Here is a 27,790-nt window from a genome sequence, read left to right as displayed (position 1 = left end):
CCCCCTGCTGGGGACCTGGCCCACAACCCCAGGCATGAGCCCTGACTGGGAATTGAACTGGCAACCCTTTAGTTTGCAGGCTGGCACTCAATCATTGAGCCATACCAGCCAGGGCAAAATATACTAATTTTTAAAAAAGATTTTATTTATTTATTTTTAGAGAGGGTAAGAGAGGGGGAAAAAAAGGGAGAGGAACATTAATGTGTAGTTGCATCTCGCATGCCCCCAACCGGTCCCTAGCCTGCAACTCAGGCCCGTGCCCTAACTGAGAATTGAACTGGCAACCTTTCACTTAGTGGGAAGATGCTCAACCAACTGAGCCACTCCACTTACAGTCTAATATTTATTTAAAATGCAATAACTTATTGCATTTGAAGGATTAAGAATTTAAGAATTAAGGTCATGTTAATTATGGATATTTTAGTAGGAACTGAAGAAATGGAAAGTTTGGAGGTTTCAGGGAGGTAGAATTTGGGGACATACCCACTTTAGATTGTAGAGGAAGCCTGGATAGAGGGCCACAGTGCAGGGCTCAGGGACAGGAGTGTGAGGACACTAGAAGCCTGGAGAACAGAACAATAAGAGATTGAAAAAGGTGACTAGAAAGTGCTGAAGACAAGCTTTAAAATTCTAATGAATTCTGAATTTAGTGTTTTCACATTCCACCTTTGCTTCCTAACCTCCTCCTCCGTATCAAAACCAAGTAATTATCTGCCCTCAATGCTTATTATGTTTATCAAATGTATTTGTGAGAGTGTTATACTTCTATTATTTTTTATTTAAATTTAAAAAGTATTTGAATAAAAAATAAAATAAAATAAAAAGCATTTGAATACTGGTTGAGGAATGAAGAGTTTGCTCTTAAAGAATTGTAGGCAAGGCCCTGGCTGGTGTAGCTCAGTGGATTGAGCGCGGGCCTGCGAACCAGAGGATCGCGGTTCGATTCCCAGTCAGGGCACATGCCTGGGTTGCAGGCCAGTTCCCTGTAGGCCAACTCCCAGCAGGGGATGCATGAAAGGCAACCATACATTGATGTTTCTCTCCCTCTCTCCTTCCCCTCTAAAGATAAATAAATAAATAAAATCTTAAAAAAAAAAAAGAATTGTAGGCAGTAGCTAGGAGGCAAATAAGGTTATTTTGAGGTACAAATACAGCTGTGTTTCTAGTAACTAAAATCACCCATTCACCTCAGGCCTTGACATGGAGGAGAGCTGTTGATACCGTTGCTGATGAAATAGATTTGGATTCCCAGTCCGGGCAGTGTTTAAAAGTTACCTGGGAATCCTTTTCAAAATACAAATTCCTAGCTACTGTCAGCCCTATTGATTTAGATTCCTTATGGGATGATTCCCAGGAATTCATTTTTGCTTTGTGAGTGGTTCTAAAACTGAAAAGCAGAGTTATCATCTGAGAACGTACAAGGTGAAAAGAGGAAGAAAAAAGTGGTAAGTGTGTAAAAGATTTACTAGTTAGTCTTTTATATGAATTGCTCCTTACTATTGTGCTTGATTATGGTGTGATATCATAAAAATTATACATGTTCATCAAAAAGCATAATTTCACTTGAAAAAATTTTGATTTCATCTGTAAACTCATATGAAAGTCAAATGAGGTATAAGATGGTATAACTGGTTACACAGGTGAGCCTTACTGCTTTATATTCTTCATGTGTGTAGTCTTCATGGCTGTTCAGATTTTTTAAAAGAAGAAAATGTATTCTATCTCTAATAATTGTCTGTGTAAAGCCTAACTAAAATAAAATCTCACTCAGGAAACAAGAAGACAAAAGAAAACATTGAAGAAAACACGCAAATTTGTTGTTGATGGTGTAGAAGTGAGTGTAACAACATCAAAGATAGTCACAGATAGTGATTCCAAAACTGAAGAATTGAGGTTTCTTAGGTGAGTAGAGAAACAACATAATTAAAACTGGTTTTGTGACTTCTTTTCAGTTTATGTAAAATCTGAAGACTAGAGAAACAAAGTCTTGGCTAATTAGGGATTATTCTTTTATTATACATTTGGAAAAAATATTTTTCAAGTTTTTTTTAAAAGCATTACTTTGAAATAATACTTTAAAGGTGTAATTTTTGTTACTTTGCTCTATTATTGCTCTTATATTTTATTAGACGCCAGGAACTTCGGGAATTAAGATTTCTTCAAAAAGAAGAGCAAAGAGCCCAACAACAGCTCAATGGCAAACTGCAGCAGCAGCGGGAACAAATTTTCCGGCGCTTTGAGCAAGAAATGATGGTAAAGTCTTAGATATTTGTACCAATTTGTTAGTTATAAAATTTGGTGCTTTAAGAAAAACCCACTAGCAGTTACAATGTATTCTCTTTGATGACTGTTTTTATTTTATTTTATGATATGATGGCCTTTGTCTCTATTTAGTGTTCTTGATGCCTTTCCCCCCCACCTTTGCCCCAAAGGGTCTTCCATCCCAGTCTTCCTGTCACTGATTTATACTGTGATGATTGTCTTCATTTTTCTTTGGTTAGCATCTGTCATGAAAACCTGGAACCATGAAGCTAGTAGACAGTTTACAAAGTTCTTTCGTGTGCCTATTGCTGGGTAATTTTTCAGTGTTACAATTTGATCCCTCAGATTTGGAGTCTCAAGATTTTAAACCAGTGTAAAGCAGTTGTCTTTAAACCTTACTGAGTATTGGAATTTACTGGGGGCTTTTTCAAAACACAGTTAATTCTATGGCTTCTATAGTTGAACTTCTGTGTCCCTATTCACAGCTATTAGAGAAGTTAGTGCTAACCGGTCAAGGATAATTGGAACTGAGATTTTTGGTTTTTACCTTGTGTCCAAAGTTAAAAAAGGAATTAGTAATGTGATGTAACTTTTGATGACTTATGTTGACCATGTAGCTTAATGTAGTTAGAAAAAAGATGATTTGAAATGTTGTAGTGCTTATCCTTTCAATATAGTTCTTTTACTAGTCTTGTAATTTTAAGTGCTAAGAATTCCTTTATGTGAGGAGTATATTGTTGATTACATTTGTTCTATCACAACTGAGAATTCCTAAGAAAAAAATGAGTTTTTTTTCCTCACCAAGTATTTTTATGGTACCTAACATTGTATTTTCCAGAACCTTATAAAAGCTGTGTTTCTCTCCACCCCAGATATTTTTCAGAATGTTTTGCATTTTAATTTGTTTAAAGAAAACACCCTTTACAAATATTTAACTCTACCTTTATCCAAAATTGCAAAATTGCAGTATTATTCAAGTTTTATATAAGCATCAGTCTTTTGTTGAAACATGGATTTATAATTCCAAAAGACTTGTTTTAATGAAATAAGATTTTTATTTTAAGCATCTTAGTGAAGAAGAGTAAATCTGAAAATGACAATGGTTCATCATTAAGACAGACTTCAGATAAGATTTTTTTGATTTATCAAACATTTTATTGTATAAATATTGAAATTTTTCTTAACTTTGGTACTTCATAGCAACTGGCCATTCTTCTGGATTGTGTAAAAATTTTGAACATTCTACTACTTGCAAAATAGAAAAACGTACAGTTTACTCTTGAATAATGCAGGGAGTTAGGGACAATGACCCTGCATCTGTTCACCTCCCCTCATTGCCCCTTTCCGTGCACTTGAAAATCCATATTTCATTTTTTTAACTCTCCCAGAACTTAACTACAGTTGTCCCTTGGCATATGCATGGGATGGGTTTCAGGATTCCCCATGGGTACCAGTATCTGCAGATGTTCAAGTCCCATGTACAGTACAGTGTAGAATAGTGCATATAATACACAGGGCTTTTGCCTCCATGGATTCCCAACTGTGGAGATCAAAAATACTGTTTTCAGTTTGTGGTTGGTTGAACCGTATATGCAAAACCTGTATATTGATTGAAAAAAATCTGTATATAAGTGGACCTGTGCAGTTCAAATCTGTTCAGGCGTCAATTGTATTTATTTTCCACCTTAGAAGAAATGAAGTGCTTATCATATTTTAGTTCATTTGACTTGTTCAGTACTACAAAGGTTATATATTACATCACTAAATTAAAATGCTAGTTATGTGTTCTTAGTAAGCATCTTCATTATAATGATTTAATATGAGTGATAGAAAAGTTAAGTGATCTTGAGCTACATTGTTTTTCAGAGCAAAAAGCGACAATATGACCAAGAAATTGAGAATCTAGAAAAACAGCAGAAACAGACTATTGAACGTCTGGAACAAGAACACACAAATCGTTTGCGAGATGAAGCCAAACGCATTAAAGGAGAACAAGAGAAAGAGTTGTCCAAATTTCAGAGTATGTTGAAGAACCGGAAAAAGGAGGTAAGTGTAACTACTGTTTTTAATTACTAAAGCTATTATTTTTAATGCACATGTAAGAATGTCAATGGGATTAGAAATAATACTTGATAATAATACTAGTTAAATAGCATTCGTTCCTTTTTTTTGGTCTTCCCAGCAGTCATGTGGGGTAGTAGTAAGGTCAGCTGTTACCTCATTTTACTGCCAAGGAGACTGGAGTAGAAGAGATTTTAATGGCCTGTGTAAAGTCATGAACTGCCATTAAATATCCAGCTAGATGTTGAAGCAGGTCTTCATTTTCCTCCCATACTATCATTTCTCTTTCATTAATGCAGCATTCAAGGCCTGTCACAGAAATATTTTTTCAAGAAAACTTACAGCGTTGTGTTTGCAGGTGGCAATAATAATTCATCTTATTATTTATTTGTAATATTTAATTCATACTTAATCTTTTTTTATTAGCTGGATTGCCTTTCTTAGTCATTGTGCCAAAACCAAATCTGAGTAACCTGAAATCTGAAACAATATTTATAAATTCATCAGCTTGTGAGATACTTTGAAGAATCACAGGTAGAAAGTTTCTGAGAAGTCATTTGACTAGAATGAAATTTTTCATTTTTCCTGAAACCATTCCATATGGGGGTAGAATCTGTCTGTATTTGTGGTATGCAGAATTGTCATTGATTGAGAAAGAAGATTTACATATTGTATTAGTGTGTCTTTTTCTCCCCAAGTTAAATAAAACTAAGAGAACATTTTATATTAGTTTTCAGAGATAATTTTATGATTTATTATGTACCTTTAGTGTAGGAGGAGCGTTTACCTTTTCATGATTATAAAGATCCTGGGGGTAATAATTATGATTACTTCTATTAGATTGAAACCAGAATATCTCAGCCAGACTAGTGAATGTATTTTCACTTCTGTATGTTTCAAATACCGAGCCTCACTGACTTTAACATTTAAATTATGCAGAAAGTTGAACATGATATTACTGAGCTTGGGGATCTGCTCTGAAAAGGGTAGAATTGTACATTGACACGGTGTGTCCTGTGACTCCTTTAGGTAAAGATGGATGGAATGGTATATAGTCTCATTTGATGTGGCTACCATTTCTAAAACTTACAGTGTTGCCACATGTTATGCTTCATGCAGAATGGCTCTACATGCGATGTATGACTTGCTGAGGCTACACGTTAGTTCTCTTGAGACCATGGGTAATTTTCATCGAGGGGTTATTTTTAATATCAGATAAAAAACCCAAATTTCACAGGTAAATATATGATTTAATCCTAAGTATATAAAAGTCTCTAGTTATGACTGTTTTGGGTAGGAGAGTTTTAGCCAGTGAATATGTTTGAGATCATGATATGCATATTTAAATAATTTTATTATGTATTTTTTCCCTCACCACTAAACTTCTTGGATTTGGGGAGTCTCTTCCTTTTAATGGTGACTTGGTTTCATGAGGAATCACTGATGGGAAATTTTAAATGTGCTGTGTCAAATCAGAATCAGTCTCTCCGCGGACCATCAGCAGCATGTGGTGATTTGGAATCTGGTTGCTTTTGGTGCTTCTACTTGTACACACATGGTCCTTTCTTCAAAGTTGGTCTCTTTTTAGGTGGAATATATATCTGGGATTCTGAAATGATTTAAAAGAGGGAGCTCTAAAAATACTTTGTTTTATAATATACTTCATCTGGTGTAATCATAGCATATAAACTTATTTTATGAGTGCTTATGTTACTAATTTTAAACTTGACAGTTAAGTTTGGATTAAATTGTCAGCAAAGGAGAATGATTCTAATCCGACACAGAATCATCAGTTATGTTCATTTTTATCACGCCGAATGTGAAATGGTGTGTTTTGAGAAAAAAGAAAATGTAGTATCCATTTATTTCTCCTTTGTGTATTCTGAGGCTTACTTTTCCTGTTGTTTTTTCTTTTTTGTCTCATGTAGTAGATTTTATTTAAAATTATTTTTTGTTTTTTTAATCCTCACCTGAGGATATTTTTATTGATTTTAGAGAGGGAGGGAGAAACATCGATGTGAGAAACATAGCTCAGTTGCCTCCTGTACACTTCCTGTCCAAGACGGAGCACGTGATGTAGGTTGTGCTCTGATTGGGCATCGAACCCCTGATCATTTGGTGCATGGGACAATGCTTCAACCAACTCAGCCACCCAGCCAGGGCAGAAATTATAATTTTTTTTGTTTAATCAATAAAGTTATGAAATGTTTTACTTTTTTTCATTCTTAAAAAGATTTTATTTATTTATTTTTAGAGAGAGGGAGGGAAAAAGAGAGGAAGAGAAACAACATTGTGTGGTTGCCACTCATGTGCCCCCAGCTGGGGACCTGACCTGCAACCCAGGCATGTGCCGTGGCAGGGAATCGAACTGGTGACCCTTTGGTTTGCAGTCTGGCACTCAATCTACTGAGCCACACCAGCCTGGGCAAAATGTTTTGTTTTTATAAGTGGCATTAGCTTTCCTTAGGACCAATATTTCATTGTCAATAGATATATTTGTAATTTTATGAACTTTCAAGGTTAGTTGAGTTTATTACCATTAATTAGTTCAGCATCGGTGCTATAAGTAATTCTTTACTGATTGTCTTTGGATCTTTAAGAGGGAATGATATATAGGGATAATTAAGCAACTAATTAACTTCAACATGGTCCTTTTTCTGCACTGAGATTAAGCATGTTCTGTCCTTTCATTCTTTTTCACCAAACTAACACCTATGCTAATGCATGTTAAACTTTTTAACAGCTTTAATATTTGACTTGTAGCTTGTCTGCTCACATAAATGCTTGCTGTAGAGAAAGTATTATTTCCCCACCTCCTGCATGCTTATACACTGTAGGTTATAAATGAAGTGGAGAAAGCACCCAAAGAGCTGAGAAAAGAGCTTATGAAACGCAGGAAAGAGGAGCTTGCACAAAGCCAGCATGCTCAGGTAACAGCAGCAGCTTAATGCTACTAAAAACAGAAAGCAGCGTTGTTCTCACAGCTCAATAAACCATGGTTGAAAGGGTAAATTCCTAACTGTACTTATGTGATACTGACTTTTCCTCATACAAAGGTTCCCAGGACACTCTTTATATAGTAATAAAATGCACACTAATGGTGACATTTAAGTTGCTAACATGAAGTTAAGTGGAATGTTTGGAAAGTTGGTGCCAGATGAGTAAACGAGTGTGTTAATGTATAATCCACTGTATTATTATTTTAATTATGATGCAGGCTTATTTTTTAAGTAGTAATGCAAGTGTTTGATCAGAGTCTTTCAGAACAGAAAAATATGGAGGGTGAGTATGAAAAGAATGCCTGTAAAAGGCCATCATGTCTAAAAAGTTCAGTTAAAAGAAAAATGGTCAATGGTAATATTAAATGGTATATCAAACATTTATTACTGTTAAACTCAATAACATAAGCAACTTAAACCTGATTTTAAATATTAAGTCTGTTCTTTTTGATTCATAATCTAGCAGTTTAAAAAGTAGATTGTTTTTACATACACACACATGTAAAAACAAGCAGTTTGATTCTGGATTATATCAAACAAGCAGTTTGATATGTTTGATTCTGGATTATAAGGCTGAGCCAATTACGATGGGTGAATTCTTTGTAAAACCAGATAAATGAGTACTTTCAACATATTCTTATAGAATTTCTTCACATGACTCTACAAGGCTTTTTTATGCTAGGAATCATCTTTTTTAAATTAAGTTTGCACTCAGCCTAGAGGCAAAGAAAGGTGAGCTCAATTTGTAGTTACATATGTCATGAAAGGAAGAATAGACATGGATTATATATTAACTGTTGCTTTATATTATCTTTTTAATGTGGTTTTATTTAATTTAAAAAGTGGTTCCCAGACTTTTAAGTTTTGTAGACCCATGAAAAGAAACATAAAAATAACAAAAAACATTGGGGACCATGATAAATGAATTGCCATTAAAAGTTTTTTTGTTTTTGCCAAGTAAGGATATTTTAAAAACTGCCATTTACTTGTCACCATCATTTCAAAGGGGAGGCTATTTTAACACCATGGAAAAGAAAAATATCTCAGGTTTTAAAATTTTAATAAAACTAGCCTGTTTAAACAAATTTAGTTTCTGCTGTGAGTCAGTGAAAAATTTTGTCTTGGCCATTGTAAGATCACTAAATAGCAAACACAGCATTTACTAAGTGTCAAGCACTGTTTAAATGCTTTACGTATATAAACTAATGAGTTTATACGAACCTTACGATAAATGAGGTAGTTACTCTTATCACCTCCATCCTACAGTGAGGGAACTCTAAAGCATAGGACAGTTGAGTGACTTTCCCAGGGTCACACATCTGGTTAATAGTAGAACCAGAATTCTTGTCCAAGTGGGTTTGGTTCCACATTTCGTACACTGGACCATCGTACCATGTGTCCCTCCATAGACAGATGGAGAAAGCTACCCTTTCTGTGCCAAATCTAAACTCCTACCAGCTTAGCCTCGTGCTTGTTGGCCATGTCTTACTGTAGGCGAAAAGGAGGTCCTTGCTGGTGTCCATCTGTTTTTGGATAATTTGGATTTCAAACCACCTAATGGTGATGATGGTTTTGCTTTGTAAAAGGATATAGACTTTTTAAATTCCAAAAGGTAATTATATCAGACTATAGAGTTGAAATTAAGAATTTACTGTTGATTGAATTAGGTGATCTTAAACTCTGTTGGTGATTATTCATATAATTTTGGGTGCTAGCCTGTATTTTCCAACTAAAGCTGAAAGCAATAATTTTTGTAAATTTAATGAAGAATTTAGTAGTCCAACAAATATGAAGAGTTCCTCTTCAGCTCCTGCTTTTAATGGAGGTGATAAAACTTGATAACTTCACAGAGTCTGTTTTAAACTTTTTTGAGAGTTTATAAATAATAGCCATACCATCATGGAGCTAGAATGTTTGATCATCTGGTCCAGTGGTTCAGACTGTGCTTCCAGGAGCTCTTGAGTTTGGAAGAAGCACCTTGAGAGTCCTTCAGAGTAAGGACGAGGGGGCTCCACGCTCCTGCTTCCACAACTGAAGCAGTGGCGCTTCTTATCTGCTCCATACATGTTACATACAAGGTCTGTCCAGGAAGCGTCCAGCCATGCGTTATGAAAAATGGAGGCATTTATTGAGGAAGGTACAAGATCAAGGAACATTATACATAGGACAGAGATGCCTCAGTCTCCTTCACAGCAGGCACCTTGGGACCTCATGCAGTTCTCCCAGCAACTCTTCAGCTGTTCAAGACACTCTGCGTAATCCTTTGTTGGGATTGCCATCAGCTGCCCCGTTGTATTTTCTTGAATCTCAGTCTAAAATCCCTTCCCTTTCTAAGGTGATTTAGTTTTGGGAAAAGCCAGAAGTTGCAGGGCATCAAATCTGGGCTTTGTGGGGCTGAGTCAGCTGGGTTAACGTTTCACCAAAAAACTCTGCAGGAGACATGATGCACAAACGGGCGCACTGCTGTGGTGAAGCTGCCCATCCCCAGTTGCCCATAGCTGTGGGCTTCTGAATCTGAATAGTTTCCACAGAGGAATGTTCAAGTCTAATGCAAAATTTAATGCAGATTTGTTGCTGTACTGTTTCAGTCATTCTGAATGTGGCGGCCACACAGTACACATGCTCACTCAGCATCTACTGCCCCCACTGACTAGTCCAGTGAAGTCGTCATTGTTCACACATGCACATTCCAATCCACTCTCCTTGGCTGCCAGGTTACATCTTTGTCATGCAAACCATTCTTTTTTTATTAACAATGGCTAGACTTTTTGGTGAGTTTAAAAAAAATATTCAGCCATGTTCTCACCTGGGAGGTGCATTGTATTCTGATCCACAGGGCGTGGCTCAGGTCATGATTCAGTCTTTTCAGTTGTCATCTTGTGCAGTCTTCAACGCTCCTTCAGTGCAGGACGTAAGTCCCGCGTGCCTATAGGAGGATGCCTGCTCCTGTTTTACCTGCTTTTTCTGTGGCTCACATGTGCCTTTTCATTGTTAGCTTTATTTGTTAAAATCTTAGAAGATTGGTAAATGATAATGTCATTAATGACAATGACAGTAATGACATGACCATGATAGTACAGTATTCTTCAGAGTTTGCACATTTGCTCCCCCTGCCACCACCCTTACATGGGGGTGGAGGATGTGCATTTCACAGATGAGGATGTCAGGGCACGGAGGTCTGAGTCTGGTCTGCCTGAAGTCACAAACGCACTGACGGTGAGGTGGAGCCAGAACACTTCTCACACAGTGTTCTTTTTCATCTACCCACCACAAATTGTAATTTGAGATGTTCATATTTTTCAAGAAATACCTTCCCAACAGTATTTTATGAGCTTTGCACATGTGAGAAATTGAATGCTGTGATTAGATTTCTGTCTTTGTGTGAAGTGACATTTTGATTGCATATATGTTTATGTAGATGTTTTAATTATGGATATGGTCAGAAAAGCCGTATTAAAAGTGGTGATTGTAGTTTTATTTAACTCTAGTTTTTTTCACTATTCAGATCGTCCATGATGAATAGTGAGTTTGCTCTTCTTGTTGTAGTTTTAAATTGAGTCTGGAATTCAAGGCTGTATTCTTCTCACAGTTTCTGTCGGGAAGTGACAAGCTCACCAAACACTGTAACTCCCGTTTGTGGTGTTGGAGAACAGAACTGGAGCAGATAGAGTACAGCTTGGTTTCAGCCTCCTCTGTCCCCTCTCCTGAAATTAGACTGACTTTTTTATCATTGGCAGCTGTTGGGCCTATAGTTTTCTAAAAATGTAAGCAAAACATTAATTCTTTTTAATGAGAGGGAGAAATCATGAATTACATTCACTTTTCTGATCATTACCATTTTTAGCTTTTCTTTTGCGTTAAAGTGATAAAACTGTACAAATAGCCCAATATATCTTAACCTTCCATGTAGTTTTTTAGAACCCAAAGTTGTAGTTTTCATTTTCATAATTATCTGATTATATGGTAAAATTACTTATAGAAATTCAAACTTATACATTTAAAGGGCACTCATTTTATAATTTATATGTCCATTTTTGAGTTATTTGTTATTCATAGTGATCAGATGAATCTGTTAGTTTTTTATAGGATGAATGTAACTTATACAATCTTTCTTGGAATGTAATATTACTTTTAATTTAGATCCTAAGAGTAATTTTTTTCAATTGAACAACATAATGCATTTAGATGTTATTCTAAGAGTAATTTTTAATTAAAACTTCCATTGTGAACATATTGTACTTATCTTTTGAAGTTAGGAAATTTAATGAAAGCACTATAACATTTAATTTTCATTTCTTTTGAGGTAATAAAATATATTAATTAGTATGTAAGGGACCTTTCAAGTCCAAGGTCTATAAGACAGCTGGTGCTTTTGCTAACTCTGATTGTTAGCAAGCACTTCCATGTGTCGTCTGGCTTGACTCCTACCTATTGATTCACGTTTCATCTCCTGGAGCAGAGCAGTGCTAGTTCTGCCTGCTTCTAGAAACAGTCTTAGCTCCTCTTTCCCTCGTTCGTTAATCAGCCACTTCAGGGCCCGCTGCAGCTCTTTCAGTCGTTCCTGTGTAACGTGGTGTCTGGACCCTTTACCCCAGGTTGGAGTTTTCTGTGGTCGACTTTAGAACTTTTGGAAGTCCAGTACAAAGGAAAGGGGCCCACTGCTCTTTATGTGAACTGAAAACCAGTTTGGGACCAATGGAGTAGAAGCTCGTGGAAGGCAACACCGTCTTTTATTAGATTTAGGAACCGTGTAACTAGTACAGTGCCCAGCATTGTACTAAGTGCTTCATAAAGGTTTTCATGGAATTGAATTCTTACATTGTTTATCTTGACATAAATGTAGTAATGTGACCAAAAATTGCATTGATAAGAAATTGCATTCACTTTTTTAGTGGTACTGGCTTACACCTTTTTAATTTTCACACAAATATTTATTTACCCCATCTTGTACTTTTGCACTTGATTTCTTTCAGCCTAAATGTAATATTTATATTTATGCTAGTTAATTTCGACCCATTGTTTCTGTCCACACAGATATTTTTAAAACATTTTTTATGCAAACCAATGATAAAAATGTTGAGCAAAAGAAAACCCGTTGATATATCTGGAGATTATAGTAAGTTTATTTAATAACAAGTTTGCATATAGAGATTTTATAATGAAATTAGAAAAACAATTTTATTATAAGTGATATATACGGTAGGACAAAGAAAAACTTGAACAACTTTCTTTGTTTTAACTGCTTAAAAGGTAGACATGGAGATTTTCTGTCTCTAAATAAACTCAACCCCCCCCCCCCGCCCAGCTCAAAAGGTCTTATTCTATAGAGTTGAATTTAAATATTCATTTAGTTTTATTTATGTTCTGCTGTGATAAAGTTAGTAGGTGTCTATAAGTCAAGTTGGCAGTTGTATTTTATAGAGGCAAATTCATTGGTCTTTTTGCTACTGCATATTTGTATTTATGCTAAAATACAAATTATGATACAGAAGAGACAGTAGCATTTGTGACTCCGAATTACTTTAAGGGACATCATGAACTGTAAGACTTGCCCCTCACCTGCAGGCGCAGTGGTAGGGCAAGCATCCTGAGGCACAAGGCCGGCAGCGTCTGCATCCGGCAGGACTCTGCCCAAGGCCTATGAAATAGTTCCACTGAGTATCTGGGGTTGTATCTTCTCTCGGGTGCACAAAAAGAGGGATTATAGGTGAAGTGGTGCTTCAACAGTCAGTTTGCAAATCCGCACTCAAATTGATCGGAACACCCCTTGTAATCACAAACTGTAATAGCTGAGGAGGGGAAGATGGCAAGCCAGACGGTTCCTGGGAAACGTTTCTTCAGTTTGTTTCTACAGTATTTTTTCTGTAAATGTATGCGCTAGCATAAAGCTCATAAGTCATTTTAACATTTTCTTCCTTACACTGTAACGAAGGATATTTTTAAAGCAAGGATAAATTTAGCACTTAGGCAAATAGTATGTGCTTAATAAGTATTTATTGAATTAATGAGCAAATCCCAAACATGGTAGTTGTCTTCTGATTACAAGGAATTTGGTTTATAGACTTATAAAATGTAGCTCACTTTCTTACTAGTCCTCAACTGTTGTTCTTTTTAGGCACCAGCTGTTGATACAGAAACAATCTTTCTCTGCTAGTATAGGCATGGTATTTCTTCCTAACTCTTTATTTCTTGGGAAAATAGAGAATATAAAATTCTGATACCGTTTTATTTATTTGCTCTCTATTGCCTTTCTGAAAGGCATTTCTTGTTTGTTCTTGTGGTATCCACACCGTAGAACAGGTAGTCAGTTTTAGAGGATATAAATGTATTACTTCCCCTGACAGTGTAACAGGGTATTTTAATTCTGAGTGAATAATAACCAATTAGATATTATTCTTAATAAAGAGTTTAGAATAATAAGTATCCTAATATTTTTTTCTGGGCTTGAATTGGGTGCCTAATACATTTTTATGTATATGTACACTACATAATTTTGGTATTTTTTAGTTTTGCTAATTTTAGAAATTTGGTTCAGAAGTCTTGCTAACCACTAATATATGCAGTCATATAGATAAATGGATGTTTTGCTCAGTGAATACTTACTAACTATGGTCAACTATGTCTGATAGGAGCAAGAGTTTGTTCAGAAGCAACAACAAGAATTAGATGGCTCCCTGAAAAAGATCATCCAACAGCAGAAGGCAGAGTTAGCCAATATCGAAAGAGAGTGCCTGAATAACAAACAGCAGCTCATGCGAGGTATACGGAATTATGCAGACTATGTAAAATGGTATCTCAGAAACATTGCTGAGATGTACTTGGAAAATTATTGGAATGCTTTCCTTTGCTAGAGTGATAGAAGGGAAGATAAAGTTGAGGTAAATAAGAAGAAAAAAATTATAAAATTAAGAAATACTGTGAGATACAGAATTTTTTTTGACAGTAGAAGTGAACGTAGATACATACTTCTTAAAATATCTCGTCTAGATGATGCTAGAAATATATCTGAATAATTTTGTATACTGATTATTTCTCATAATTGTCAGTATAGTTAATGGCTACATGATAGAATGGGAGTTTGAGCACTTATTTGCCCTAAGAAATAGCTCAGATTTTTAAAAAAATTTCCATGAAGATGACAAAGTGGACTTCTGGTATTGGGGGTGGGGTATTCTGTTATGGAACACTAGAACAGAAGTGAAAGTGTTATCTATTATCATAGATGTTACCTTTACATTGGCAATGTTTCATTTATAGTTCAGAGTGTCAGTGTGTAAAAGTTAGTGTATATAGAACACATTTATGTAAATATTAAAATGAAGACCAAGATGCATCAGTAAGAAGATCAAAGTGGCATTTTGAAAATTGCTTTCTTCTTCCAGCTCGAGAAGCTGCAATTTGGGAGCTTGAGGAGCGACACTTACAAGAAAAACACCAGCTGCTCAAACAGCAACTTAAAGATCAGTATTTCATGCAGAGACACCAGTTACTCAAGCGCCATGAGAAGGTTAATGAAAGAAATTTTTTTGGTTCATTTTAAAGTTTGCAGAGTGAGAATTTCATTTTTGAAACTCATATTTCTTAGAGAATGCATTCAGATTTCCTTATTTGACCCTAAAGTGCCTCTGATAAAATTTGGAGTAATTAATTCTATGTTGGTCATGATTGCAGACTTCTTTTTCACATTCCGAGGAAAGTACTCATCACAGTGCTCAGTGGCCTGTGATAAGGTCCGTCTTGGTCTCTGAAAGGTAGCTGTTGTGGGTCCATTTATGGTTCAGGTATCTGCCTGGGGACTCCTTGTACTTATTGGGAATTTCAACGTAATACTTATTACTAATAGCTTTCTATTTTTCTTACAAATTATTTTTTGCCTAATATTTTGCTGGTTTGTATGCAGTAAGGGAGAGAGTAGTTTGGGGAAACAGCAACAACCAAATGGCGTGTTTGAACACCTGTGTGGGTACTGTTATATCTGCATGAAACTCTGTGTGAAACTTTCTCAGGAAATGGAACAAATGCATCGTTACAATCAACGACTTATTGAGGAGCTGAAAAACAGACAGACTCAAGAGAGAGCAAGGCTACCTAAGATTCAGCGTGGTGAAGCCAAGACTCGAATGGCCATGTTTAAGAAAAGTTTGAGAATTAACTCAACAGCCACTCCAGATCAGGACCGTGAAAAAATTAAACAGGTAAATAAGCAAATTATTCTCTTTAAGGTTAAACAAATTTGAACGATCTTTCGGAGTGCCACATAATTGTGATGTAATTATTTAAAGCCGCTTTGCACCTGGGATGGTCACTTCAGCTCAGTGGGCTGGGGCTAGATATACGGCCTGTACCAACTTAGTCTTCCGAGGGGGGGCAGCTGCAGGGGGCAGCACCCTCCCTCCCAGTGCCCACCCCAGATCTTGGGCTAGACTGGTCTTAATACCAACTCTGGGAATAAGGTGACTTGGGCAGACCTTTAAGTGAACACACATGGTCTCACTGGATTTCCAGAATCACAGGTCCCACACACACATGAACTGAGGTTACTTAGCAGATAGGAAGGACAGGGTTTTAATCAGAGGCCCTCCCTTCCCCGTGATACAAACTCCAGCTTTGAGTCACAGTATATTATTCCTTGCAGCTTTAATTTATTGTACTTTAAGTTTTGTTAAATTCCTTAATTGTACTGTTGGAAGATGCAGAAATTACATTGCTCGTTAACCGTATTTACCTTTGTCTTTCCTATTTATAGTTTGCTGCTCAGGAAGAAAAGAGGCAGAAAAATGAGAGAATGGCTCAGCATCAGAAACACGAAAACCAGATGCGGGATCTTCAGCTGCAGTGCGAAGCCAACGTCCGGGAGCTGCACCAGCTGCAGGTTAGGCCCGAAGCACGGAGACCGAGCTGGCAGTAGACGCAGCACGGAGTTGGGGGAATGCGTAGTTAACCAGAGTCTCTGAAGACCCGTGAACTGCCCTTTACTTGCAGAAATGCCGGTTTTTGTTTCCTGTGTAAACCAACTGACATATCATAGGCACTCGTTTGGATTTTTTATAACTGTGGGTAATATAATATAAGCCAGATTATAGTTTAAGAAGTTGAGTCTTTTAAAAGCAGTATTGACTATTTTAAGTATATTTTTCAAAGAAGATGAACAACGTTTTCAAAATGATGTAGGCAGCCCTGGCCGGTGTGGTTCAGTTGGTTGGAGCATCATCCCATAACCAGGGGTGTCCGGCCTTTTGCGTCGCTGGGACACGCTGGAAGAAGAGGAGTTGTCTTGGGCCACACATTAAATACGTTGTGACACATAATCACAGAAAAATCTCATTCTGTTTTAAGTAAATTTACAGTTTTGTGTTGGGCCGCATTCATAGCCTTCCTGAGCTGCATATTCTGTTTTACGTAAATTTACAGTTTTGTGTTGGGCCGCATTCATAGCCATCCTGAGCTGCATGCAGCCCGCAGGCTGTGCGCCCCTGTGGTGTACACTGAAAGGTGTTGTGAGTTTGGTTTCTGGTCAGGGCACATACCTATGTTGTGGGTTCGATCCCCAGTCAGGGCGTGTATGGAAGGCAACCAAGTGATGTTTCTCACATTGATATTTCTCTCTCCCTCCCCTCTACCTCTCCTTCCTGTCTCTCTAAATCTTTTTTGTAAAAAAAATTGAAGCTGTGACCCATTTCATAATTTCTGGCCCTTGTTTTTAGAGAATTTGAACCTCAGTAATAGCCTAGTGTTTGATGAGTAATTTATTATTTTGGAAGATAATTAATTGTATTTGTGAAAATTGCTTTGTTGATCTGAAGTGTTTTAACCCAAACTTTATTTTCAGAATGAAAAATGTCACTTACTGGTTGAACACGAGACTCAGAAACTAAAGGAGTTAGATGAAGAACACAGCCAGGAATTAAAGGAATGGAGAGAGAAATTGAGACCTAGGAAAAAGGTAATTTTAAAAACTTTAATTCAAATGTTTGTGTCTGTTCGTCCATCCATCTGTCTCTCCATCCATCTGTCTCTCCATCCATCTGTCCATCCATTCATCCACCCAACCTCCCAGCTATTGGCTCTTTACCTACTATGTGTCAGGTACAGGAAATTCATAGGTAGGGAGACAAAGTCCCTGTGCCCAAAAAGTTCAGAATTTAGTGGTAATTATAGATCAGCAGGATTATTGCTCTGAAGGAGTTAAGTTCAAGATACTGGGGATAGGAGGTTAAATGGTAATGGAAAAGAGTAAATTTAAAAATCTAAAAATAAGATACAGAGGAGCGGAGTGTGATGTGCAGGCAAAGGAGGAGGAGTGCGTAAGTCCTTTTCTCGTCTCCATCTCACCTCTTTCCTCTCCAGTTCCCTCCACCAGCAGATGTTCTCACATTGCTGTTCTCTTGACATCTAGGCTAGAAACCCGACTGACTTTTCATTTCCATGATAACCCACAGTCACGTGTTTCACTTTTCCATATTGTCATCCTGCTACTTGCTTAAAACTGTTCAGTGATGTCCTAATGGGCCTCTGGTCTTCAGTTCCCTCTCCTTGTCCCCACTTGCCTGCCACCACCAGACCACTTGTCTTTAAGAACATTTCTGGTGTTGTCACAGTGGTATATGGGGGGTCCCCCAGAAGAACACTGGAATTATCTTCTCGGGGGCGGGCGCCTTGTAGTACAGGCTTCCCCTGCTAGGTGAGTGTTCTAGGAGCCCACCTGTACCAGAGTACCAGCTGGCATTGTTGTGAGAGGCTGCATTTGGCTTCGCTGAAATTTTTTAGTAAAAAAAATTTTTATTGTTTATGATAAATCAGTTGTCCCACTTTCTTCCCCTGTGCCCCCCTCCACCCAGCCTGCCCCCCACTTCCATAGTCAGTTCCCACACCATTGTCCAGGTCCATGAGTCCTTCATACATGTTCTTTGACTAATCCCTTCACCTTCCTTCAGTCAGTCCCCACCTCCCTCCTTCCCTGTTACAGTCTGTTCCATGATTCTAGGCCTCTGGATCTCTTTTACTCATTAGTTTATTTTGTTCATGAGAGTCCTCTTATAAGTGAGATCATAGGGCATTTGCCTTTCACTGGCTTATTTCACTTAACATAATAGTCTCCAGTTCCATCTGTGCTGTCACGAAAGGTAGTTTTGTTTAGGACGACTCCCAGCGCATTTGCTCATTTCCTGACTGGTGGTTACGAGTGCATCTGCCCACACTGTGCTGCGTGTTCACCAGTTTTTTATCCAGAATGGCATGACCCCTGAGCCCCACCCTCCCTATTTACCTGATCTCGCCCGAGCAACTTTTTTTTGTTTCCTTGGGTGAGAAAAGTCCTAAGAGGAAAGCGTTTTGCTGATGTGGAAGAGGTGAAGCAAAAAATGGCAGAAGCACTAAAAGGCATGAAAATTGATGGCTTAAAAAACTTTTTGAAAGCCCTGGCTGGTATAGCTCAGTGGATTGAGTACAGGCTTGTGAACCAGAGGATCACGGTTCGATTCCTAGTCAGGGCACATGCCTGGGTAGCAGGCAGGTTCCCTGCAGGCCAACTCCCAGCCGGGGACGCACGAAAGGCAACCATACATTGACGTTTCTCTCCCTCTCTCCTTCCCCTCTAAAGATAAATAAATAAATAAAATCTTAAAAAAAAAACTTTTTGAGCAGTGGAAAAAATGTCTCAATAGGTATATTGCATCAATGGAGAGTAAAGGTGACTGATGTTTAAATATGTAAGGATACACAAATTTTTATAAAGATTTTTTCATTTTGGGGGGTCCCCTCATAGATAAATCCTTAGTTTTATCAGGGAAAAAAGTATGAATGCCTCTATGTGAGTTTTTAAAAAAATGTTATGTGCTTTTTTTAAAGATTTTATTTATTTGTTTTTAGAGATGGGGAAGGGAGGGAGAAAGAGAGGGAGATAAACAACAGTGTGTGGTTGCTTCTCAGTGGCCCCCACTGGGGACCTGGCCTGCATCCCAGGCATGTGCCCTGGCTGGAAATTGAACCAGCGACCCTTTGGTTCGCAGTCCGTGCTCAATCCACTGAGCTACACAAGGCAGGGCTCTATCTGACTTTCAAACCTTCATAGTGCCACACATCAGCCACAGCCCACCTCTCCAGTTCACCCCCCACTAACCTCTGTACCCCCGGTCATGTTCCAGTATTGGGTCTGATCATCGTTGCTCGCACCAGCTCTGCAGGTTCCCGCCTCTGCACTGTTTCGGCTTCCTTTGTCTGGCGTGCCTTCCCTGTCCTGTCTCATCTTTTTCTCTCTCCTTCAAGACCAACCTCATGCTTCATTTCTCCTGGGAAACCTTGTATCCTTCCACCTTCTTCTAGACTTTGCTTGTACCTCTCTAGCCTCTCTTTTCCCGGAACCACTTGTCCCCAGAGCCATCGGTACTTCAGATGTTTGTCAAGCCTTTATATTTGCTCTGTATTGTGGGGATATAAAGTTGAATCTGGTTTAGGTTTTACCTTCAGACGGCATATAGTCCAGCATGGGACAAAAGACATGCACATCAATAGTCAGAATAAAACACAGAAAATGGTAATTTCCAGTGGGAGCAACAGATAATAGTGAGTAGTAGGTGCAACTGTTGAGTACTTAATATGTGTTAAGTACGTCATCCTCACATTAACCCTCACATAGCAACCCAGGGCAGTAGGTGGTGTTATCCCTATTTATAGCAGCAGAGTGAAATAATTTCTGTAATACAGAACAGTGAAGTGGTTGTCCAAAGTTAGACACATTGTTATGGCTGAACCAGGACTTGAACCCAGGGCTCTGCACAGCCTTTGATCTTAGCTATTGAGCGGTCTGGTCTTCCATTACCCTGTAGGATAATATACAGGGTAAGTGTTTGGGGAAAAGAGCTTTATCTTGCTGTCAGAATAAATTCTGTTTGTAATACCAGTACATGATTTTCTCTTTTCTTTCTTTTATTTAAGACACTGGAAGAAGAATTTGCCAGGAAACTGCAGGAACAGGAAGTGTTCTTTAAAATGACCGGGGAGTCTGAATGCCTTAACCCGTCAACACAGAGTCGAATTTCCAAATTCTATCCCATTCCTAGCTTGCATTCCACTGGATCGTAACAGTGGGAAGCGTCCTGTGGTCTGGTTTGGCTTTTAAAATAGGTCATTTTGTTCTCTCCATCTTCTGCCACAGTCTGCATTAGAAGGTGCACGGAGACAGTCATCTGCCTCACCTTCTAGGTGGTTCTTGTGTGTTTGTCGTGTTTGTTTAGCAAAGGTGAAGGGGACGGAACTGAGACAGATGCTGGGCCGTGCTGGCGTATAGCATCTTGCAGTAATTCCCTAAGGTGATTTTGTATATTAATCTTAAAAATTGTGTTCTTTAGACACTTACCTAAAAAATTCTTAAAGATATAATGATTAAAGTTATTTTTTAAAAAACCTGTTATGTCACTGAATATTAGTAAATACTGGTTTTTCTCAATGATGCCTGAATTCTGTAGTTGAAACTCTGCTGTGGAGAGTTGGAGTAACTTTCTCTGTAAATCAGCTCTCATGAGAAAGCTAGGAGTTGCTCAAAATATGATGCTGATTTATTAAATACATCTATTTTATCTTCAAATAGCAACAAATTCTTTTAAAAGAGAAAAATTATTTCAGTAATCTGTCTAAAATAATTACCTGTTTAGGCATGAGCTGATACTCAAGGGTGCTAGTTTTATTAAGACAGTGCCTAAAACACTAAATTTTCATTGAGTTTAAAAAAGGGTTTCCGTGTTTGACTCAGCAAAACATCCTTAGCATTAAGTATTATCGTTTTTTAAATCTTGCTTCTATTACCATTTGATAGAAATTTTCATTCTAAAACATATGTTGTACAAAATTGGGAATAATGGGAAAAAAGTAGCTTTTAGATGTTCTAATTGGAAACGTAAAACTCAACAAATTCAAAGAAATAGAGAGTTAACTAGCCCAACTTATTTTTTAAAATAATACATGAGCAGGTTAAATGACTTCTCCCATCTTTGCAAATTCTGTCCGTTGAAAACTGTCAGAGGCCTGCTGGCTCTGAGTTGTATTTATAAATGTATTTTCTGAAGTAGATCTTAAAAGAGGCTTTTGTTCAGAATACTTAAAAAAAATTAAAATAGGCAAATGTTGGAAATGACTTAGTTGTTTTGAAATAAAGTCATTTATATTTTGGTTTTATTTTGTTCTATGTTTAAATTATTTACTTTGATTTGAGTGGGAAAAGCCTGAATCCTTTATCATGTGGTTGCTGATACGTGTAATTATTAATGAAATGCTCACTCTTAGTCCTTTTTGAGGCTTAGAATTGCAGGTATGTGTTGGTCGGACAGTGTGACGAACTGCACTGTGGCCTGTGAGACGGCACATTTGTGAGGGACGCTTGCTGTCTGCCATCAACCTATTCTCTTTTAAGAGTACTAGGTACCGAATCATACAAGTTTCAGTTTTTGTTATGTTACATTTGATGCTGGTGAAAAATTTAAATGTAACTGTGGGAACACTTGTCATATTAAGAAAATGTAAATATCTGTAGCACTTTCTTGCAGTTAATTTGCAAACTTTGAGTACTGAACCTTATTTCATCATGGTTTAGATGATTTAAATGCATGTGTGATTTTCATTTTGTGATTGTTTTCACAAGCATAATTTACTTGGACACTTTGTAGGTAGCCTTAACTTCTGGCCAAGTTTGTTTTTTATATAAATATAAATATAAATATATATATATACATATATTATGTATGGTTGTAAATTCATACACTTATCACATGAATGTGTTACTGTATACAAAACTCCTTTAATGCTTTATTCTCAAATGCTGGGTTGAAAAATGTTTTGAAAGCCTTTTAAAAGTATATCTTTATAAAGTAATATTCAGGACGATGATGGAAATTATATTATGATAAAATGACAGTATAAAGTTACCTAGTGTATTTAATGATTTATTTTAAGAGGGAGGGGAGAGGAAGGTTCTCAAACCACTTTCTTTGAAATTTTCAGGTTATTGGCTTTTAAAAACTTAATACTTTAGGCAGTGACTTTTTTCAGTATCATTTTAATGATATTTTGAGTGCTAGTTTGTGGCACATAATCTTATTTGATCTGAATATTCGAGTCTTTTTACTTCTTTCAACTTGACATCCAGAGTATTGAGTAAAGGAAAGAGGCTCAGAGTAGAACGGTTGACACTCTGATTAGTTCTTCAATTGCTTCGTCTCCCTAAAAACTGCCCTTCGGATTCAGTGTTTATGCTTGAGTCCTCTTTCAAATATGACGTGTTCTGGTGGGCGCAGGACTACAAAATGATAATGTACAGAGGTGAAACAAGTATTTCAATACTTAAAGTTACATAAATACTTTGAGAAAGTGTTTTGTTACAGGATGTGCTGTTTGTACCCGTCCCTACACACTTCTTCTTAGGCCCTCTATTCCAGTCGGTGACAGTGATCTTGCTTGCACGAAGCGTAGGTGGGGAGTGGGGGAGGGGCGCAGACGTCTTTCAAATCAAAGAATAGTCAAACCCATTCCTGATTTGGACCTTGTTGCTGTGGCAGAATGTGCTACGAAATGCGTGAAAGAAATCGTCACGCGTGTACCCTGATTACTCACCCCCCTTCTCCCTGCGTGCCGCGACTGTGCCAGACCGCCACACTTCCGCAGGTCGAGCTCACGGAGCTCGTTGCACCAGGGTGCCTTTCCTCGTCCTGTCAATCCGTAGTTGGGAGTGAATTGCTGAATTCGCTGCTATTCTGTATAGAGTCACAGTTAAGCTTTTTCTTACCTTTTTCTATGGGGAAGCTATAGGGTGGGTAAGGAAGAAATTGAGTGCTTATACTTGGGTGGAGATATTAGAACTTTCCTCTGACAGGATACAGCAAATTGTAATTAAATATAAACCAGAACCAGAGCTACCTCGAAGTAGTGTTTCCTCAAGCACAAAGCTCTCAGGCGGATGAGATCCACTCTGATGGAGGGTCTCTGATTTCTCGAGCATCAGCGAGTTTCAGAAGTGACTGTCTTTTGTACTCTTTTCAGTTCCTTTGTCACTACACACTCTTTCCCATTCCACACTGTGCTTAAATGACAACGTCTCTTCTGAGAAGCCAAATTCTGTCAAATGATTAGTTAGAGATAGTGTTGATTAAGGGAAAACCTAGAACTGAGGTGAAAGAGGAGAGTTAGTTCTAGTTCAAATAGTCTTCTGATGAAATAAATCAGTTCTTTTCTGGGAAATGATCTTTTATAGGAAATGGGATATTTTAAATGCTTTTCTTAAGTTGAGGGCACAACAGTTAATGCCTCTATTGTTGCTTTTCTGTGGCGGACATGGTTTTGATACAGCTTTAAAATTTCTGCTTCTAAGCTTCAGATGGAACGTTACACCAGTGTTAATGTTGGCTGCAGCTTTCTGTGACCCTCTGACTTGCAGTGTAATAACTTCACAAGCTACATTTTCAGAAAGAACTTTGTTTCGGATTATGCCTCTTGTCTACTTGGGAGCAACGTGTCTTTTCAATCATGGGATTGACAAATGAACAATAAAGTTATTTCTTAATCTGTGTTGAGAAGCCGTCTTTCATTGAGAACCATTGGAACTGAATTGTCATGCATGAGAACATCTTGCAGCTTTTTTGGTCCTGGTTCCATTTTGACAATTGCAGTCCCCCAGGTCTGCTGACCGTTTCAGACTTAACTAGCGGTGCTTTACATATTTCCACCAACATATGTATGTATATGTTTTTTATTTCTTTTCCCCCCTTGGGATATATTATTCTCACCAAACATTTCACGAAACACATGACCTCACTTTTGCTAAAAGTAGCCTCATTCATAATGTTCATACACACTTTAGTAGACACTAGGCAGACCCTTTGCACGTGCTCTTGGCTGGAGAGAGGCAGAGTGTGTCACTTTCTAATCCAGGACCACTGTACACTGTCGAGCTCATTCTTAACCCCAACATCTTTTTTGTTTCAATAGAAATAAAAGAGGCTCCAAGTCATTGCCATCCAGCTGAGGACGTATCTGCCCATTTCCCCCCCTGGGTTCTGTCCTTTCCCGTGGCCTTAGAACTCTGGAGACTTTTGGGTAGCTTAGAAAGGTAAGGAGGCGAAACTCCTGTCTGATTAGTCAATTGAGTACCATCAGAGGGAATAGAATATTTGAGCCCTTGAAACTGTTACAACACTGAAGAGACTCAGACTTTAGGTAAAACTAAAACATTAACAAGGCCCAGTGTAGTCATTTATTATATGCAGTGAGTTTTTATTAGGAAGTAAGAAGTTGTTCGAAATTCTGAAAGCCTTTTGGACTCATTTTTTAGAATTCCTACATTGATTCAGAGCAGGTACTAACGGGATACGACAGAGGAGGCAAACAGACCGTGGGGAACGTGTGGTTGTTGCTGCCAGCTGTCACTCGGTGGTGTGGAATTAAGCGCTGTGTTTTTTCCCCAGGATAGTGTGTGAGATAGCTGGGAGAGGCCACCTGAGAAATAAGCGATCCAGTCTTGTAGAAGAACAGGTACAGAAGATTTCATTTAACTCCACTTTAAATTATCCAGCAATTGTCACAGTTTGTAACAAATTCAAAAGTTAGCCTCTTTTGAATTTGCACGTCTGATTTTACTCTGCATTTCTGTGGGGTATTTGATATTTGTGCGTTGTTCCCTCATAGGCACTTTGGTCTTCCATATTACTTGCTCTGTAATTATAATTACTTTGTCCCAGGGTAAATCACTACATTGAGAACAATTCTGTTGCTCATCTGTTGTATATATGCTTATTTCAAGTGACTTATGTATATGGATCGTAATTGCCCAAATTGAATTATTAGTTACAGATAAAGGTCTGCCTTTACCAATCTCAATGATTTAACAAGATGCCAGAAACTGGCCCAGAACATTGTGTTTGTAGTAGTGTCAGAGTCAAGCCTAACGTATTTTCTTTCTTTTTTCTTAACTTTGGTTAAATGAATCAGATTACACATGATATTAAAAAAGGGAAAAATCCTTTAATTGGAAATTTTACATTTGAAATGACTTTTCATCGGATAGACCACATTAATGTTTTTAGACATTGAAAAGTGCTTTAAAAACCAACTGTGCCCAGTACCCAGTGCCGTTTCCTAAGTGCAGAACAGAGGTGACATCTGTCCCAGCAGCAGGGTTGCCATTTCCCTGTCCTCTCCCTTGCCCCTTGCCCTCCCTTTTCTATTTGCTGCTGTCCTGTGGATACAGGTCATAGTGACAGTCAGACAAATTTTCTAAGCAAGTGGGAATATGATATGTAGAGAGAAATAACTATTAGAAAGAAACCTTGTCGCCACCTTCAGAGGAAGTGAATTTCCTAACTTTTCAGTTGCAAGAGTTGCTTGTTGGCCAACTCTTCTGTGACTAGAGAATGTGGGGTGAACAGGGGAGGAAGGAGCCGGGAGCACAGCTTTAAAGCATTAGCTGGCACACACCCCCACCAAGTGTTACCCCCAGGAAGGTGCCCCGCTCCCATCCCCCACCCCATCTGCCATTTTTCTGAGCTCATTTTTAGGCAAAGCTCAAGGACTCCCAAGCCAACTTCTATGTACCTGGCTTCGCTAGGTTAAGACTTGAACTAAGCGCTGAAGCAGCCCAGAGGACTGGGCCAGAAAGCAGAGGAGTCAGTCTCACGCCACAGCGCTGCAACTGCTCAGGGCTGCCCAGCGAGGCTGTTCGATCGTGTGCCTTTGGATTATTTATGTGTGCGTGTGTTGTTTCAGACTACAGTAAGTGTTCTAGTTGACTGTTCGGCCATGCTGTTGTCAGTAGGATGTTGGGACTCCAGCTTTCACCCTTCAGAGAGGTCGTGACCGAAGGGCACCATAAGCCATGGGAAGAACTGGTCTGAAGGCTGGTCCGCCAAGGGAGGCTCATGGCTTGGTGGCGATACTTCTCTTTCTCCGCCCGACGTAGACTTGGTCGCCTGAAAGTTAGAAAATGAAAGTTAGGAAGTCAAAAAATATCTTGTGGCCTGTGGGTCCTTGAACCGGCTTGAAAGACAAACCCTTGTAAGACTGTCAGTTTATTTAAATTGTTTACCCTATTTGATTACCAGACCCCCTTTTCCTCCCTGCATGTGCACTAGCCTGCCTTTCTCCCCAGCTGTCTGATTGTTGTGCTAATCACATCGTTGGCAGGCTCTGCCTTTAGTAATTGGCATTTGCCTTAATTTTTCAGGCTTTCTATGGAACAAATCTGCTGCCTCTCAGCACTCCAGAAACTGTGGCAGTGGAGGCTTACCTTTGTCTCCTTTTTCTCCCTTGTGCCCTCGAGGGCCGGGTGGCCCAGGTTGGCCAGGTGGCCCAGCGGGGCCCCTCTGACCTAGGAGGAGAGAGAGATGCAGCATATGCCCGGAGTGTGGGGCCTGGAGGAGGGGCACAGTGCCCGGCACAGCAGTGGCACGGGGCTGCTTTTCGGCACGAGCTTGTTATGCAGGATCCCGGTCGCCTGCCACCACCTACCTTTGAGTCCTGGGAAGCCCATGTCTCCCTTCTGCCCAGGGGGTCCCGGAATGGCTCCGTAAGCTGCAAGGGGAAAAACTGGCCTTAGACTGGCAGTGCCCCCGAAGCTGGGAGATACAGTGATGTGTTCAAAGTAACACAGGTAAGGCAGTGGTAGAGTTTGGGCTTGGAAGAGGAAACCAGAGTTCAGACTGTTGGATTTGAAGCATCTCAAGTGTTAACAATGAGGTTTTTTAGGAGACAGGTCTGTGGAGCAGGCTCCGTGGGAGACCGTGTGGCAAGTTACGTGCTGGGAAAGAGATCTGGGGAGGCCCTTACTTCGGAAGAAGTCCATGAGGTCCTCAGTCACGTTGCTGTAGGCAGAGAAGACCTTGCTGATGCCGGGGGGGCCCTGAGGCCCAGGGTGGCCCGGTGGGCCCTGGACGGTGTAGGCCATGTCCCTCAGCAGGCCCTGACCTGTGAAACATGGAAGTGTGGGCACACACTTCGCCGTGGGGAGCCAGCGCCCAGTGCACTGAGACTAGGGTGGGGGTCAGGAAGCCCCGCAGCGTCCTGGTCTTGCCCTGGGGGGGTGGTGCCCACCCCCCCCCGGCTTTGCCACAGAGGTTTTCATCAGAGGCACTGCCTGCATAACCGGCTGATAAGCTGCAGGGAGGGCTTCTTAGCCAGCAACCTCCCCTCAGTCCCAGCAGAAACTGTCGCAGTCACAGAGACTTCCGAGACCCACACCAGTTAGTGGAAAGCGAAGTACAGGGACCCCGGCATTCTCTGCCCCCAGCAGCAGAGGTTCCAGGCTGCCTGGGGGCCTCTTGAGCCAAGCAGGGAGAAAATCAGGTTGGGGCGGCCTGTCCTCAGTCCCTGAAGGTCCTGACTGCAGTGCTGCAGGGCTCGCAGCCTGGGCTCGCAGCCTGGGCACCCCGAAAACGAGAGGGGAAGTTTCCAGGCCCGATGTGGAGGTGCTCACGTGCTCCCACCCCCCACCC

General features: G+C 39.2%; 2 protein-coding genes across 3 annotated transcripts in view; one reads left to right on the top strand and one right to left on the bottom strand.

The window, feature by feature from the left end:
- Positions 1-23,872, top strand: part of SLK (STE20 like kinase) — a 51,456-nt gene extending 27,584 nt beyond the window's left edge. The window contains exons 10-19 of one of the 2 annotated variants that reach the window (XM_037063999.1): positions 1,772-1,902; positions 2,130-2,253; positions 4,129-4,308; positions 7,161-7,253; positions 13,952-14,081; positions 14,705-14,829; positions 15,329-15,517; positions 16,069-16,194; positions 17,152-17,265; positions 20,256-23,872. In XM_037063999.1, coding sequence (XP_036919894.1) covers positions 1,772-1,902; positions 2,130-2,253; positions 4,129-4,308; positions 7,161-7,253; positions 13,952-14,081; positions 14,705-14,829; positions 15,329-15,517; positions 16,069-16,194; positions 17,152-17,265; positions 20,256-20,402 — 1,359 coding nt within the window. In that variant the 3' untranslated portion in view covers positions 20,403-23,872. The remainder of the gene's footprint in view (positions 1-1,771; positions 1,903-2,129; positions 2,254-4,128; positions 4,309-7,160; positions 7,254-13,951; positions 14,082-14,704; positions 14,830-15,328; positions 15,518-16,068; positions 16,195-17,151; positions 17,266-20,255) is intronic. The other variant, XM_037064000.1, reaches the window with a different exon arrangement.
- Positions 23,873-25,541: 1,669 nt separating this feature from the next.
- Positions 25,542-27,790, bottom strand: part of COL17A1 (collagen type XVII alpha 1 chain) — a 48,393-nt gene continuing 46,144 nt past the window's right edge. Inside the window, exons 50-53 of the mRNA XM_037063998.1 lie at positions 27,126-27,263; positions 26,808-26,870; positions 26,587-26,667; positions 25,542-26,269 (exon numbers count right to left, since the gene is read on the bottom strand). Of these exons, the coding sequence (XP_036919893.1) occupies positions 26,217-26,269; positions 26,587-26,667; positions 26,808-26,870; positions 27,126-27,263 (335 nt within the window). The 3' untranslated portion in view covers positions 25,542-26,216. The remainder of the gene's footprint in view (positions 26,270-26,586; positions 26,668-26,807; positions 26,871-27,125; positions 27,264-27,790) is intronic.

This window comes from Sturnira hondurensis, unplaced genomic scaffold, assembly GCF_014824575.4.
Source record: "Sturnira hondurensis isolate 20B ecotype Veracruz unplaced genomic scaffold, ASM1482457v3 Scaffold0014854, whole genome shotgun sequence".
Taxonomy (NCBI): domain Eukaryota; kingdom Metazoa; phylum Chordata; class Mammalia; order Chiroptera; family Phyllostomidae; genus Sturnira; species Sturnira hondurensis.
Note: the sequence above shows the minus strand (reverse complement) of the source record. Positions and strands in the feature narration are given on the sequence as shown.